Here is a 17,123-nt window from a genome sequence, read left to right as displayed (position 1 = left end):
TTATTTCTGATATTGTGTGCACTTGTACCCCCTGAATTGTACAGTGCTGCAAAATATATTGGCACTATAATAAAATTATTATTATTATTTTTATAAATAGCATAAATAGCAGAGGTAAGAATGCAGGGTTCACTTAGGAGCCAAGTGTCCACATGACACCTGGTGATGAATCTTGTATGTATTGCTATGTACCAGTTTTCCAGCGTCTCATCATTTCTCCTCTGGCTCCTTCTCCACGTAACAAAGCTTCTTCCAATCGGGCCTTAACATCTCTGGACTTCTGAAGAACCAAAGTGCTTACTTTGTCTGGTGACTGTTTACCCTGAAGGAATAATATGACCTAGATTGTCACTACTGTCACATATTATTATACATCCAGTCACAGGAGGAGCAATACCCATGTGTTCCTACATGAGATCTAGGTCCATGCATGTAATTCAAGTAAAAGGCAAGGATGCCTTAGACTTATTTCATTACGAAAGATGTTGGACATTGTGGGAATACTGAATCATAACTCAATGAGTAAGATGATATCAGCTGAAATAACGACTGGTGTCTCTCCAGTGCAGATTTGTATCATTGCATAGTATGTATAGTAAGTTACCTTTAATGGTGCTGTCTGGGACTTAGGGTACTGTCACACAGTGCAATTTTGATCGCTACGACGGTACGATTCGTGACGTTCTAGCGATATCGTTACGATATCGCAGTGTCTGACACGCAGCAGCGATCAGGGACCCTGCTGAGAATCGTACGTCGTAGCAGATCGTTTGGAACTTTCTTTCGTCGCTTCATCTCCCGCTGACATCGCTGGATCGTTGTGTGTGACACCGATCCAGCGATGTGTTCGCTTGTAACCAGGGTAAACATCGGGTAACTAAGCGCAGGGCCGCGCTTAGTAACCCGATGTTTACCCTGGTTACCAGCGTAAACGTAAAAAAAACAAACAGTACATACTCACATTCCGGTGTCTGTCCTCCGGCGTCTCAGCTTCTCTGCACTGTGAGCGCCTGCCGGCCGGAAAGCGAGCACAGCGGTGACGTCACCGCTCTGCTTTCCGGCTATGGTGCTTACACAGTGGAGAGAAGCAGAACGCCGGGGGACAGACACCGGAATGTAAGTATGTACTGTTTGTTTTTTTTACGTTTACGATGGTAACCAGGGTAAACATCGGGTTACTAAGCGCGGCCCTGCGCTTAGTAACCCGATGTTTACCCTGGTTACCCGGGGACTTCGGCATCGCTCCAGCGCCGTGATTGCAAAGTGTGACCGCAGTCTACGACGCTGGAGCGATAATCATACGACGCTGCGACGTCACGGATCGTGCAGTCGTAGCGATCGAAATTGCACTGTGTGACAGTACCCTTACACAATGATGGGCTATCTTTAGGGTAGGCTGCTATGCAAGCCTGGACAATTAAGGAAGCATGGTGCTAGCAGGAACGGCACAACCCCTCATTGTGCAGATATTGTGGGTTCTGGAGGACAGACCGCCTCCCTTCAATCACTAGTGAACTATCTTAAAGATAAGCCATCAAGGTTTAAAGGGAAAACTGTCACCAGGTTTATGCTTCTCAGTTATAAAATAGAGACAGACTGTTACTTTCTGGGCTCCTTGCCGTAGTTTTGATAAAAGTTTTAGCAATTGGAGTTTCATTAGTCCTCTCAGTGATGAGCTTGGTGTAACCCCAACCTTGCCCCCAATTGATGGCTTTCTACCTATACTGAATGTAATCAGAAAGATCTCAGTCAATGATTTAACAGTGGGGTAACCTAAGCTGATGACTATTGAGGACTACATAATGGAAGCTTATCACTCAGAGGAATGTAAGAGTGGTAAGCTACAATTGTGTTTTATCAAACCTACGGCAAGAAGCCTAGTAAGTTATCTAGCATTATAATCGGGGTTTCTGTCCTTACTTTATGTGGTGGTGCTGCTGTCAGAGGGGGTTGCATAAACTCAGTACCATATTCTCAGTAAGTCAAGGAAATAGATTTAAAAATTAGTTAAAAATTCTATGTATTATTATTTAAATATCTATAGAGATTTCATTAAAAAATGGCAAATTATGCTCTGGGCTATGAGTCTAAGGTTTTAAAGAGTCTAACCACCATAACATTATCACTGAATTCACATTTTAGATGATAAGTGTCTGACTTGTGGTTCCCAAACAGAAGCAGAGAACAGGTCCCTTGCTTAAACTGAGAGATGGGAACCCCTGCAATATTTATTGTCTAAGGAGCTGACGGAGATTGCAGAACGCTGGACTTGGCTATCTCCGCCAGTCCTGAAGATGAAGAATGGAGAGATGTAACACATTCATGACCATCTTTTCTAGCCAGACACTTTTTGCAACTTTCATAATAGTTTTCTAAAGGGTCCGGGAATAATCATAAAAGGAAGATTCATGAACTGCTAAAGACTTATTGTCCTGAAATTTAGGTAAAATAAGTCTGTACTTTTTTGTTTAATTCTGTAAAATAAAAATGGAATTCAAATCTGTACCTTGTATTCGAAGCAGGAGACACACATATAGAGAAGATCAAGTATTCGGGTTAGCTGCAGAGCGGGTAGGTAGGCCAGCCACTTATGGATCACACTCTGCTCTGCATTCTTCATGATCCATAGGAAGCAGGTGAGAAGATTGCGAGTAGATTCCGGACTCAGTGCGGTGTACATTTTTAGAGGCTGGACATAGGAACAAATGTGTTATAATCTTGAATGTCTGTAAACTGATCTATATCTTACTACTAATCGGAGGACTAGGTCCTGTCCAAACACAGGTGACTTGCTGGTTTCTTTTTAAGGTCCTTTATCATGGACAGAAGAACCGAAGGACAATATAGCAAATCAATCGCTGCTCGTTTAATAACATTTCCATGTTGCCACCATAGTGAGGGTTTCCGGCGAACAATCAGTCACGCAAAAAATGATTGTTGTACAAAACCCATTACATTATTCTCACCATCACATGCCTTGTTTACTGGAGACGATGTACTGTCGACATAGTAAGTTTTGTGTCTGCATGAAAGATGCATTTCATCATTTGTCGTCTGATCTCTAGGCCCCGAGTAAAATGCCCTTTGCTATAGCTGACCTGGTTTGCATGTGCATGACAACAGACATCTTGGTACATAAAGATACCCATACACATTAGTTAAAGTTGGCTGAGGATGCTGATTTGTAGCAAGATTTGCAGATGATCTATGCTCACGTTGTGTTTCAGCTCTGGGGTCAGTGTACACAAATCAGATGTATGTCACGACAAGTCCTTACAGATTTTACAGAAACATTTTCTGCTCAGCGCATGTTTTTGTCGGCATCCAGTTTTCTAGCAGATTACACTTTTTTAACACAGATGAATAGTTACTCGTATACTGGCCAATTGCATGCCAAACAGGAATTCTTTTGCCACACTATCCTGCCGGCAGGACTCTATTAGCAAACAAGGTGTATACATTGGTGGCACATCCTCACGCATAGGTCAAAAAGTGGAGCCCAAATGTTATAGAATCAGAACCTAAAGTGTATGGTGGCAGTAAAACAGCCTCCATGAAAGCATAGATTAGGGAAAAGAGGTGTTTGAGATTTTGAGTTTCAACATACGCCAATTATTTGGACAAGCCAGATATAAGCTGTGCATTATTATTATTAATATGCATTATTAATTACCTAATCACCTACAGCTTTTTATTGTGTACTACCACCTCACACCATGTAAACGTTTAGCTTCTACAATTGTACAGAAAATTGCCCATACTGGAATTTAAAGGGTTTATCCAGGACTATATTTTTTACTAAGGGTCTTCAAACTAACAGGCAGGTAGTTGCTAACGACCGCTCCTACCGCCGATTAATCTGCTCCACGTCAACAGAGCAGCTCTTCCTATTACGGGCTGCTCTGTCGACAGGCGTGACTGCCGTCATCTTGCTGACTGACAGCCGTCTCCCAGCAGTTAGGCAGTGGGGAGCCGGCTATCAATGAACATGATGTCGGCATTCACGCCCCGCCAACAGAGCAGAGCGTAAAAGAAGCTGCTGCTCTGTCAACATGACATTAGTGAAAGCCACTGAATTGATGGCAGGAGCCGTCTGTGACTACTCTGTGCGGGCGGAGATTGGCGCAGGGTATAACAGGCAGGTAGGCAGCAACTACATGCCTGATAGCTCTTAGGCCCTTGTACAAAAAATAAACAAATAGACCCAGATAACCCCTAACCCCTTAGTGACGTGACAGAGACAATTTTGTACTTAATGAGCAAGCCAATTTTTACAATTCTGACCACTGTCACTTTATGAAGTTATAGCTCTGGAACGTTTCAACGGATCTCACTGATTATGAGAATGTTTTTTCATGACATATTGTACTTCGTGTTAGTGGTAAAATATGACTTGGTTTATTTATGAAAAATTTGGCAAAAATTTAGAAAATCTAGCCATTTTCAAACTTTTAATTTTTGTACTCTTAAATTAGAGAGTCATATCACACAAAATAGTTAATAAATAATATTTCCCACATGTCTACTTTACATCAGCACAATTTTGGAAACAATTTTTTTTGTTGCAATTTCTCATTTTTCCACCAAAATTTACAAAACCATTTTTTTAGGGACCACCTCACATTTGAAGTGAGTTTGGGGGGGTCAATATAACAGAAAATACCAAAAAGTGAGACCATTCTAAAAACTGCACCTCTCAAGGTACGCAAAACCACATTCAAGAAGTTTATTAACCCTTCAGGTGCTTCACGAGAACTAAAGTAACGTGGAAGGAAAAAATGAACATTTTACTTTTAGCACAAAAAACTTATATTGGAACCAAACCTTTTTATTTTCACAAGGGTAACAGGAGAACACGGACCACAAAATTTGTTGTGCAATTTCTCCTGAGTACACCGCTACCCCCCAAGTGGGAGAAAGACACTGTTTCGGTCCATGGCAGGGCTCTGAAGGGAGCACCGTTTTACTTTTTGAACGCAAAATTGACTGGAATCAATGGCGGGCGCCATATCGCATTTGGAGACCTCCTGATGTACCTAAACAGTGGAACCTCCACCAATTCTAACTCCAACCCTAACACAGCCCTAACCCCAACACACCCCTAACCCTAATCCCAACCCTAACCTTAACCTCAACACCCTAACACAACCCCAACCCTAACCCTAGCCCCAACCCTAACCCTAGACCCAATCCTAACCCTAGACCCAATCCTAACCCTAGACCCAATCCTAACCCTAGACCCAATCCTAACCCTAGGCCAACCCTAACCCTAGCCCCAACCCTAGTCCAACCCTAACCCTAGTCCCAACCATAACCTTAGCCTAACCCTAACCCTAGCCCAAACCGAACCCTAGCCCCAACCCTAGCTCTAACACCAACACTGTTGTGGACCTGTTGGTTAGGAGCACCCGGAATGACCTGATGAGTAAACTAGAAATCGGAACAAGCTCTGGGAAAGTGGGAACTCTGCTGACCGCAAACACTACTCCTATCACACACACTAGAAATAGCCGTGGAGCGTACCTAACTCTCCCTAGACGCCTCTTCACAGCCTAAGAGCTAACTACCCCTAAAGATAGAAATAGAAGCCTAACCTTGCCTCAGAGAAATTCCCCAAAGGTAAAGGCAGCCCCCCACATATATTGACTGTGAGTTAAGAGGAAAGTCACAAACACAGGAATGAAACAGGTTTTAGCAAAGGAGGCCAGACTTCACTAATTTAGTCAGAGGATAGAAAAGAGAACTATGCGGTCAGCACAAAAGACTACAAAAAAACACGCAGAATAAGCAAAAAGACTCCCCACATCGACTCACGGTGTGGAGGTGCCACTCTGCACCCCAGAGCTTCCAGCTAGCAAGGGAATATCATGATAGCAAGCTGGACTAGAAATAGCAGTACTAAGAAATATATTTAGGAAGCAGTAACAAAAAATGAACTAGCAAAGACTTAGCTTCTGCTGGAGTAGACAGGTCCTCAGAGAAGTCCAAGAGAGATCTGAACCAATACTGAACCATTGACAGCTGGCATGAAGTAACGATCTGAGTAGAGTTAAATAGGGAAGCCAGACTAACAATAAACGAGGGCAGCTGGGAAAGCAAACCTCAGAGACCAGCAGTACCGCTCAAAGCCACCAGAGGGAGTCCAAGTGCAGAACTAACCAAAGTACCATTCATGACCACAGGAGGGAGTCCGAGAACGGAATTCACAACAGTACCCCCCCCTTGAGGAGGGGTCACCGAACCCTCACCAGGGCCCCCAGGCCGATCAGGACGAGCCAAATGAAAGGCACGAACTAAATCGGCAGCGTGGACATCGGAGGCAACAAGGAACCAGGAATTATCCTCCTGACCATAGCCCTTCCACTTAACCAGGTACTGAAGCTTCCGTCTCGAAATACGAGAATCCAAAATTTTTTCCACCACATACTCCAACTCCCCCTCAACCAACACCGGGGCAGGAGGATCAACGGAGGGAACCATAGGCGCCACATACCTCCGCAACAACGACCTATGGAACACATTATGGATGGCAAAGGAAGCTGGAAGGACCAAACGAAATGACACGGTTGAGAATTTCAGAAATCTTATAAGGACCAATGAAACGAGGCTTAAACTTAGGAGAAGAAACCTTCATAGGAACATAACGAGAAGATAACCAAACCAAATCCCCAACACGAAGTCGAGGACCAACACAACGACGGCGGTTAGCGAAACGTTAGAGCCTTCTCCTGGGACAACGTCAAATTGTCCACCACGTGAGTCCAAATTTGCTGCAATCTGTCCACCACAGAATCCACACCAGGACAGTCAGAAGGCTCAACCTGCCCCGAAGAAAAACGAGGATGAAAACCAGAATTGCAAAAAAAAAGGCGAAACCAAAGTAGCCGAACTAGCCCGATTATTAAGGGCGAACTCAGCCAATGGCAAGAAGGTCACCCAATCATCCTGATCAGCAGAAACAAAGCATCTCAGATAGGTTTCCAAAGTCTGGTTGGTTCGTTCGGTTTGGCCATTTGTTTGAGGATGGAAAGCCGAAGAAAAAGACAAATCAATGCCCATCTTAGCACAAAAGGACCGCCAAAACCTACAGACAAACTGGGAACCTCTGTCCGACACAATGTTCTCCGGAATGCCATGCAAACGAACCACATGTTGAAAAAATAATGGCACCAAATCAGAGGAGGAAGGTAATTTAGGCAAGGGTACCAAATGGACAATCTTAGAAAAGCGATCACAAACCACCCAGATGACAGACAACCTCTGAGAGACAGGAAGATCTGAAATAAAATCCATGGAAACATGCGTCCAAGGCCTTTTCGGGACTGGCAAGGGCAAAAGCAACCCACTGGCACGAGAACAGCAGGGCTTAGCCCGAGCACAAGTCCCACAGGACTGCACAAAAGAACGCACATCCCGAGACAAGGAAGGCCACCAAAAGGACCTAGCCACCAAATCTCTGGTCCCAAAAATCCCAGGATGACCAGCCAACACTGAGCAATGAACCTCAGAAATATCTATGCTAGTCCATCTATCAGGGACAAATAGTTTCTCCGCTGGACAACGGTCAGGTCTATCAGCGTGAAACTCCTGCAGCACCCGCTGCAAATCAGGGGAGATGGCAGACAGAATTACCCCCTCTTTGAGAATACTAGCCGGCTCAGGGACTCCCGGAGAATCAGGCACAAAACTCTTAGAAAGGGCATCCGCCTTCACATTCTTAGAACCTGGAAGATATGAGACCACAAAATCGAAACGGGAGAAAAACAGCGACCATCGAGCCTGTCTAGGATTCAACCGCTTGGCAGACTCGAGATAAGTCAGATTTTTGTGATCCGTCAAGACCACCACGCGGTGCTTGGCTCCCTCAAGCCAATGTCGCCACTCCTCGAATGCCCACTTCATAGCTAGCAGCTCCCGATTGCCAACATCATAATTCCGCTCAGCAGGCGAAAACTTTCTAGAAAAGAAGGCACATGGCTTCATGACAGAGCCATCAGAACTTCTTTGAGACAAAACAGCCCCTGCTCCAATCTCAGAAGCATCAACCTCGACCTGAAAAGGGAGCGAAACATCTGGCTGACGCAACACAGGGGCCGAAGAAAAACGACGATTCAGCTCCTGAAAAGCCTCAACGGCCGCAGAGGACCAATTCACCACATCAGCACCTTTCTTTGTCAAATCAGTCAAAGGTTTAACCACACTAGAAAAATTAGCGATGAAGCGACGGTAAAAATTAGCAAAGCCCAGGAATTTCTGGAGGCTCTTCACAGATGTAGGTTGAGTCCAATCATAAATGGCCTGAACTTTAACAGGGTCCATCTCGATAGTAGAAGGGGAAAAAATGAAGCCCAAAAAGGAAACCTTCTGAACTCCGAAGAGACATTTAGACCCCTTCACAAACAAGGAATTAGCACGAAGGACCTGGAATACCATTCTGACCTGTTTCACATGAGACTCCCAATCATCCGAAAAGACCAAAATATCATCCAAATATACAATCATGAATCTATCCAGATACTTTCGGAAGATGTCATGCATAAAGGACTGAAACACAGATGGAGCATTTGAAAGCCCGAATGGCATTACCAGGTACTCAAAATGGCCCTCGGGCGTATTAAATGCTGTTTTCCATTCATCGCTCTGTTTAATACGCACAAGGTTATACGCCCCTCGAAGATCTATCTTGGTGAACCAACTAGCCCCCTTAATCCGAGCAAACAAATCAGACAGCAGAGGCAAAGGGTACTGAAATTTGACCGTGATCTTATTGAGAAGGCGGTAATCTATACAGGGTCTCAGAGAACCATCCTTCTTGGCCACAAAAAAGAACCCTGCTCCCAACGGTGATGAAGACGGGCGAATATGCCCTTTCTCCAAGGACTCCTTTATATAACTCCGCATAGCGGCGTGCTCTGGCACAGATAAATTGAAAAGTCGGCCCTTAGGAAACTTACTACCAGGAATCAAATTTATAGCACAATCACAATCCCTATGAGGGGGTAGGACACTGGATTTGGGCTCATCAAATACATCCTGGTAATCCGACAGAAACTCAGGGACTTCAGAAGGAGTGGAAGCAGAAATTGACACCAACGGAACATCGCCATGTACCCCTTGACAACCCCAACTAGACACAGACATTGATTTCCAATCCAATACTGGATTATGAACCTGTAGCCAAGGCAAACCCAACACGACCACATCATGCAAATTATGCAACACCAAAAAGCGAATATCTTCCTGATGTGCAGGAGCCATGCACATGGTCAACTGAGTCCAGTACTGAGGTTTATTCTTGGCCAACGGCGTGGCATCAATTCCCCTTAATGGAATAGGATACTGCAAAGGCTCCAAGAAAAAACCACAGCGCCTGGCAAACTCCAGGTCCATCAAATTCAGGGCAGCGCCTGAATCCACAAATGCCATAACCGAGTAGGATGACAAAGAGCAAATCAGAGTAACAGACAAAAGAAATTTAGGCTGTACAGTACCAATGGTGACAGACCTAGCAAACCGCTTAGTGCGCTTAGGACAATCAGAGATAGCATGAGTGGGGTCACCACAGTAAAAACACAGCCTATTCTGACGTCTGTGTTCTTGCCGTTCAGTTCTGGTCAAAGTTCTATCACATTGCATAAGCTCAGGCCTCTGCTCAGAGGACACCGCCAAATGGTGCACAATTTTGCGCTCACGCAAACGCCGATCAATTTGGATGGCCAAGGACATTGATTCATTCAGACCAGCAGGCGTGGGGAATCCCACCATAACATCCTTAAGGGCTTCAGAAAGGCCCTTTCTAAAAATTGCTGTCAGGGCACACTCATTCCATTGAGTAAGCACAGACCATTTTCTAAACTTCTGACAATATATCTCCGCTTCATCCTGACCCTGACACAAAGCTAGCAAGATTTTCTCTGCCTGATCCACTGAATTCGGTTCGTCATAAAGCAATCCAAGCGCCAGAAAAAAACGCATCTACATTAAGCAATGCAGGATCTCCTGGCGCAAGGGAGAATGCCCAGTCTTGAGGGTCGCCACGCAACAAAGAAATAATAATTTTTACTTGCTGAATGGGGTCACCAGAGGAGCGGGGTTTCAAAGCAAGAAACAGTTTACAATTATTTTTGAAATTCAGAAACTTAGATCTATCCCCAGAAAACAAATCAGGAATTGGAATTCTAGGCTCTAACATCGGATTCTGAACTACATAATCTTGAATGCTTTGTACTCTTGCAGTGAGATGATCCACACAAGAGGACAGACCTTGAATATCCATATCTACACCTGAGTCCTGAACCACCCAGAGATTAAGGGGAAAAGAGAGACAAAACACACTGCAAAGAAAAAAAAATGGGTTCAGAACTTCTCCTATCCCTCTTTTGAGATGCATTAACACTTTGTAGGCCAGCTGTACTGTTGTGGACCTGGTGGTTAGGAGCACCCGGAATGACCTGATGAGTAAACTAGAAATCGGAACAAGCTCTGGGAAAGTGGGAACTCTGCTGACCGCAAACACTACTCCTATCACACACACTAGAAATAGCCGTTGAGCGTACCTAACTCTCCCTAGACGCCCCTTCACAGCCTAAGAGCTAACTACCCCTAAAGATAGAAATAGAAGCCTAACCTTGCCTCAGAGAAATTCCCCAAAGGTAAAGGCAGCCCCCCACATATATTGACTGTGAGTTAAGAGGAAAGTCACAAACACAGGAATGAAACAGGTTTTAGCAAAGGAGGCCAGACTTCACTAATTTAGTCAGAGGATAGAAAAGAGAACTATGCGGTCAGCACAAAAGACTACAAAAAAACACGCAGAGTAAGCAAAAAGACTCCCCACACCGACTCACGGTGTGGAGGTGCCAATCTGCACCCCAGAGCTTCCAGCTAGCAAGGGAATATCATGATAGCAAGCTGGACTAGAAATAGCAGTACTAAGAAATATATTCAGGAAGCAGTAACAAAAAATGAACTAGCAAAGACTTAGCTTCTGCTGGAGTAGACAGGTCCTCAGAAAAGTCCAAGAGAGATCTGAACCAATACTGAACCATTGACAGCTGGCATGAAGTAACGATCTGAGTAGAGTTAAATAGGGAAGCCAGACTAACAATAAACGAGGGCAGCAGGGAAAGCAAACCTCAGAGACCAGCAGTACCGCTCAAAGCCACCAGAGGGAGTCCAAGAGCAGAACTAACCAAAGTACCATTCATGACCACAGGAGGGAGTCCGAGAACGGAATTCACAACACAACCCTAACCCTAGCCTCAACCCTAACCCTAATGGAAATAAATACATTTATTTTATTATTTTTACCTAAGGGGCTGATAAATGGGGGTTCGATTTACTATTTTTTTTATTTTGACCACTGTGACAGTAATCAAAATGAACCACTAGGAAAAATCTCCTATTGTTGCAGGGTGCTAGCCAGCAGATCTCAGCGGGCGCACTGCACATGGGCTCGCCATTTTCTTTCTGGAAGAAGACGCCGAGGGTCGGGGGACATCATAGGGGGATGCAGGAGGTGCCAGAGGTACCGGGGGGGGGAGGGAGGGCTCTGGGGACCCCATTTCTCTCTCCTTTGATGTGCTAGATGATATGAGAGAGAAATAAATAGAAAATCTGACTTTTTTTTTCGGTCACCGTTATTCTGTGAATAATGGTGATCGCAACACTGGGGACGGTAAAAACCGCCCCCGAATCATGCTATCCAGGGTCTCGGCTTCCCCCGGTGGGCTGAGACCACGGAGAATTTCCGACACTGGGGGGAGCTATAACATTATTACTCAGCGCCGTTAAAAAGCGTTAAGGGGTTAATAACTGGTAAACATTTAGATAATGGAACAAAGTGATTATTTTTTAATTACTGATAAACTTACGACTGAAGATAAAGTCATTGGAGAGGGCTTAAGACCAAACTGGTTGCCGGCAACTGCCATGGCAACATTTGGGTTAATCACACTTGGCGTCTCTGGTTCTTCTGTACTGCGTGTTTTTCCAGTCTTTGAGTCTAAAACTTAATTATAAATATTTTACAATTAATCTAGATGACAATAGGATCAAATAGAACATCATTACGATATGTGAAGCCATTTGTGGAGAAAACGTACAGAAACACATACAGTAAATACGGTATTTGAGTAGTTCCTACTTTCACATCATTCAGTTTATTATCTGAAACATATTTATTTAAGTGGAAAGATCATAATAATCTCCGACGATGACTAAGAGGATGCTACCGATTACTTCCTAAGCTCAGTATTTAATGCCAGGGATATCGTAATCCAATATTAATCCCTACATAAAGTTTACTAAACTCCTGGCAAATTAAAATCTTTGGGCATTTCTAACAGCAATCCATTCTTTACATGTCAAACTGAAGAAGGTAGTTTCCTTCATGCCATAAGGTCCTGTAGCAGAGTTTTGCTATTTTGGTCTTCAGTTTTTGTCTTTAAACACTAGTGATGAGCGAACGTGCTTGGATAAGGTGTTATCCGAGTATCTTGGGAGTGCTTGAATAATACATTCGAGTCCCAGCACCTGTATGTCTCGCGGCTGTTCGACGGCCACAACACATGCAGGGTTTTCCTGTTTGTTAAGCAATCTCTGCATGTGTTGTGGCTGTCGAGCAGCGGCGAGACATGCAGCTGCGGGGACTCAAACATATTATTCGAGCACACGTAAGTCACACCTTATAACACCCCATCTGAGGACATTCGCTCATCACTATTAAACACCAATGATGACTATCCAAGGGTCTTATTCCAATAAGAGATGCTATTGGGTTCACTTGAAACCATAATATTTTGTACTTCTAAAAAAATGTTATGCTTTAATGTATACTTGAAAGTTTTATTACAAAGGTTTGAGCAAACTACTCATGGATTCTGAGTTCTGATTTAACATAAATCTTTTTTATTATTATTATTATTATATATCATTGCTGTATAACAATCTAGATTTTTCCTTCTTGGTATTAGTCTTAAAATCATGAAAATAAAATAAAAGCTTAAAAAAAGAAACATATTTATTTACCTGAAAAATCATGTAGCTGAGGAATGGCATCTAAAATAGTGCTGACCAAAGGCAAATACAGAACAGCAATTTTGCTCTTTACTTCAATTTTCTGACAGCGAGGGTCCAGATCATGTGAACTCAGAAGGCTGTGTACAGCATTGATGGCCTTCCTTTGCACTTTACTGATTCTGGGAAAGTAAAATATAAATCAATTATTATTTCTGATGTGCCCTACAGTCCTGATATTTTATTATAAATTACTATGCAAAAGTTTTTGGCAGATGCGTAAAAATGCTGTAAAGATAGAATGCTTTCAAAATTAGAAGTGTTAATGGTATATTTTTATCAAAAAATAAAATCTGAAGTGTAAAAAGGCATCAAACCATCAATTCTTCTAGTGAAACTTGCGCACAGTTTTTGAAGGAAATCAGCAAACATCATAGTTCCAAACATCTTGGAGAACTAACTACTGATCTTCTATGCCTGTAGGATTGCGCAAATCTTTCTAGCTCTATATGTAATCCCAGACAAATTCAATGATGCTGAAATCAGGGCTCTGTGCGGACAATATCATCACTTACAGTACTCTTTGCTCTTCTTTAGACTGAAAACAATTTTTTGTGAGATTGGCTGTATGTGTGGGATCATTGTCCTACTGCAGAATAAATTTGGAGCCAATCAGATGCCACTCTGATGGTACTACATATCTACCTATATTTCTCAGCATTGAGGATGCCAAAGAATGGGGAATGCTGTGGACCAAAGATACAGTGGTCAGCCAAGGAAACATAGTGCAGCAGATATAAGACACATCATCCTTACTTTCCTTCGAAATTGGAAGATGTCCAGCAGTGTTATCAGCTCAGAATTGGAAACAACCAGTGGGACCCATTTATACCCATCCACTGTTCTTAAAAGTATAACAAGAAGCCATACTTTGAACATTAAAACAAAGCCAAACGACTAAACTTTGCAGGAAAACATAGGAACTGGGCGGCGTGCAGAAAAATTACACCATGTGTTCTGGATTGATAAGTCAAAATGCGAAATATGTGGCTGTAACAGAAGGCAGTTTATTCCTGAAGGTCTGGAAAGTGGTACACTAATGAGTCTCTGCAGGCAACAATGGTGGAGGTTCTTTTGGGGCTGCATTTCATCAAACAGAAGTGAGGTTTTGGTCAAGATTATTGGTGTCCTCAAAGCTGAGAAATGCAGGCGGATACTTATCCAATGTGCGATACCATCAAGGAGTCGTCTGAATTGAACCAAATTTATCATGCAACAAGACAGCAAGTCCAAACATATAGCCAACAACATTGAGAACTATTTTCAGTGTAAAGAATAACGAGGAGTCCTGTAAGTGATGATATGACCTCCACAGAGCCTGATCTCAACATCGAGTCTGTGTGGGATTATATGAAGAGAAGGAGGGATTTGCACAAGCTTACATCCACAAAAGATCCGTGGTTGGTTCGTCACAATGTTTGGAACAATCTTCCTGCTGACCTCCTTGTATCTACAGAAGCTGGTGATGTTTTGAAGGCAAAGGGTGGTCACAGTAAATAATGATTTAAATTTGCCTTTTGTTCATCCATTTGGCATTTGGTTAATTGTTAAAAAAAACTATTAACACTTCTATTTTTGAAAGCCTCCTTAGTTTTCAGCAGGTTTTGAAAAAATTCCGCAAAGTTTTGCACAGTACTGTATCTGTTTTTTACAGGGAGAACACATATCCATTATATATGGAGTTGTTCACGTGTCCATGTTTTTTTTGCAGACTCTGTGTAAACTGAATAGAGTCAAAAAGATATGTCCTGGATCAAAATCACCCATACAAGTATATATGTGTGTTGTCCGTTTTTTAACATTGCACGGGCAGGAGAAGCAGTTTTGTTTTATTTCTATGCATATGAGAAAAACCCTTAGAGCAAAAACTGATTCACTAATCAAACACTGATGAAAATCTGAGCCAAAAAAATCATGGAAATTGAACCGTTATATTTGTATGAAAAAAAAACATGGAAATGAAGCCTTCGATAGAGAGTCATAAAATGTTTAATACTGCTGTCTCATAAAACTGGAATCTTGGTTTGAGTTCAGCTAGTTAGTGTGTGATCATTAGTGTGTGATTTTTCCCAGACTACAAAACAATAAGATTATGAGACTTAAGGACAGAACAACAAACCACATGTCATATTTTTCAGACTATGAGACGCATTTTTTCCTCCAAAAACTTGTACTGGCTGTGGATTTGGAGGAGCGGCAGAAGCGCTGCTAAAGAGAAATGAATATTCACTGCATTACATGCCCATGGGAGTGGAAAGCAGTGAATATTCATTTCTCGGACACGCTGTTAGCTGCAGCCGCCGGCTTCCTGCAGCTGCCAGGCTTTCGCATGTCCCCACTACTTAAGGGAATGAATATTCACTGCTCTCCACTCCCATAGGTGTGGAATGTAGTGAATATTCATTCCCTTTAGTAGCAGGGACATGCAAAAGCCGGGCAGCTGCAGGAAGCCGTCGGCCCGCTACTAAAGAGCAATCAGTATTCACTGCTCTCTGCACACATAGTCCCGGCGCGGAGAGCAGTGATTATTTCGGCAGCTGTCCTTGGCTTGTAAGCAGTGCATGACGTCACTGCCATGCGCTGATTACAAGCATAAAGCAGCTGCTGGCATCAGAAAAGGAAGCTGAGAGGGAGCACAGGAAGGCAAGTAGGTTTGAGGAGGCCATGTATACCAAAAATAGGGTTGAGGAGGCCATGCCTACCAGGATAGCGATGAAGGGACCATGCCTACCAGGATATGGATAAAGGGACCATGCCTACGAGGATAGGATTAACGGGGACATGCCTATCAGACTAGGGATGAGGGGGCCATGCATACCAGGATAGGGATGAGGGGGCCATGCGTAACCAGGATAGGGATAAGGAGGCCATGCGTACCAGGATGGGAATGGAGGCTATGCATACCAGGATAGGGATGAGGAGGCTATGCATACCAGGATAGGGATGAGGAGGCTATGCATACCAGGATAGGGATGAGGAAGCCATGAAAACCAGGATAGAGATGAGGGGGCCATGCAAACCAGGATAGAGATGAGGGGGCCATGCATACCAGGATTTGAATGAAGAGGCCATGTTTACCAGGATAGGGATGAGGAGGCCATGCATACCAAGATAGGGTTAAGGAGGCAATACATACCAGGATAGGGATAAGGGGGCCATGCCTATCAGGATAGGGATATGGGGACATGCCTACCACAAGCTAGGGATGTGGAGCACATGCATACCAGGCTAGGGATGAGGAGGCCATGCATACCATAATATGGTTGAGGAGGCCATGCATACCAAAAATAGGGTTGAGGAGGCAATACATACCAGGATAGGGATAAGGGGGCCATGCCTATCAGGATAGGGATATGGGGACATGCCTACCACAAGCTAGGGATGTGGAGCACATGCATACCAGGCTAGGGATGAAGAGGCCATGTTTACCAGGATAGGGATGAGGAGGCCATGCATACCAAGATAGGGTTAAGGAGGCAATACATACCAGGATAGGGATAAGGGGGCCATGCCTATCAGGATAGGGATAAGGGGGCCATGCCTATCAGGCTAGGGATGAAGGGGACATGCCTACCAGGCTAGGGATGAGGAGGCCATGCATACAAGGATAGGGATGAGCAGGCCATGCATACCAAAATAGGGATGAGTGGCCATGCATACCAAGATGGGGATGAAGGGACTATGCTTACCAGGAAAGGGATGAGGAGGTCATGCATACCAGGATGGGAGTTGGGGCTATGCATACCAGGATAGCTATGAGGGGCCATGCATACCAGGATAGGGATGAGGGGGCCATGCATACCAGGATAGGGATGAGGGGGGCATGCATACCAGGATAGGGATGAGGGGGCCATGTATACCAGGATAGGTATGAGGGGCCCATGCATACCAGGATGGGGATGAGGGAACCATATATACCAGGATAGGGGATATTAGTACACAATTGACCTCATTTTTTGCTTCCATTTTTTTTTCTAATTTCCTCCTATAAAACCTAGGTGCGTCTTATGGTCTGAAAAATACAGTATATTCTCCAACTGCAAAAT

General features: G+C 43.7%; 1 protein-coding gene across 6 annotated transcripts in view; it reads right to left on the bottom strand.

Moving 5' to 3' along the window:
- DOCK8 (dedicator of cytokinesis 8) overlaps positions 1–17,123 on the bottom strand; it is a 259,998-nt gene that overhangs the window by 55,787 nt on the left and 187,088 nt on the right. For all 6 annotated transcript variants that reach the window (XM_077249094.1, XM_077249095.1, XM_077249096.1 and 3 more), the window contains 4 exons: positions 13,030–13,199; positions 11,874–12,010; positions 2,507–2,689; positions 193–322 (listed from right to left, as the gene is read on the bottom strand). In XM_077249094.1, coding sequence (XP_077105209.1) covers positions 193–322; positions 2,507–2,689; positions 11,874–12,010; positions 13,030–13,199 — 620 coding nt within the window. The remainder of the gene's footprint in view (positions 1–192; positions 323–2,506; positions 2,690–11,873; positions 12,011–13,029; positions 13,200–17,123) is intronic.

Source organism: Ranitomeya variabilis, chromosome 1, assembly GCF_051348905.1.
Source record: "Ranitomeya variabilis isolate aRanVar5 chromosome 1, aRanVar5.hap1, whole genome shotgun sequence".
Lineage (NCBI taxonomy): Eukaryota > Metazoa > Chordata > Amphibia > Anura > Dendrobatidae > Ranitomeya > Ranitomeya variabilis.
This window is presented reverse-complemented; position numbering and strand designations above follow the sequence as displayed.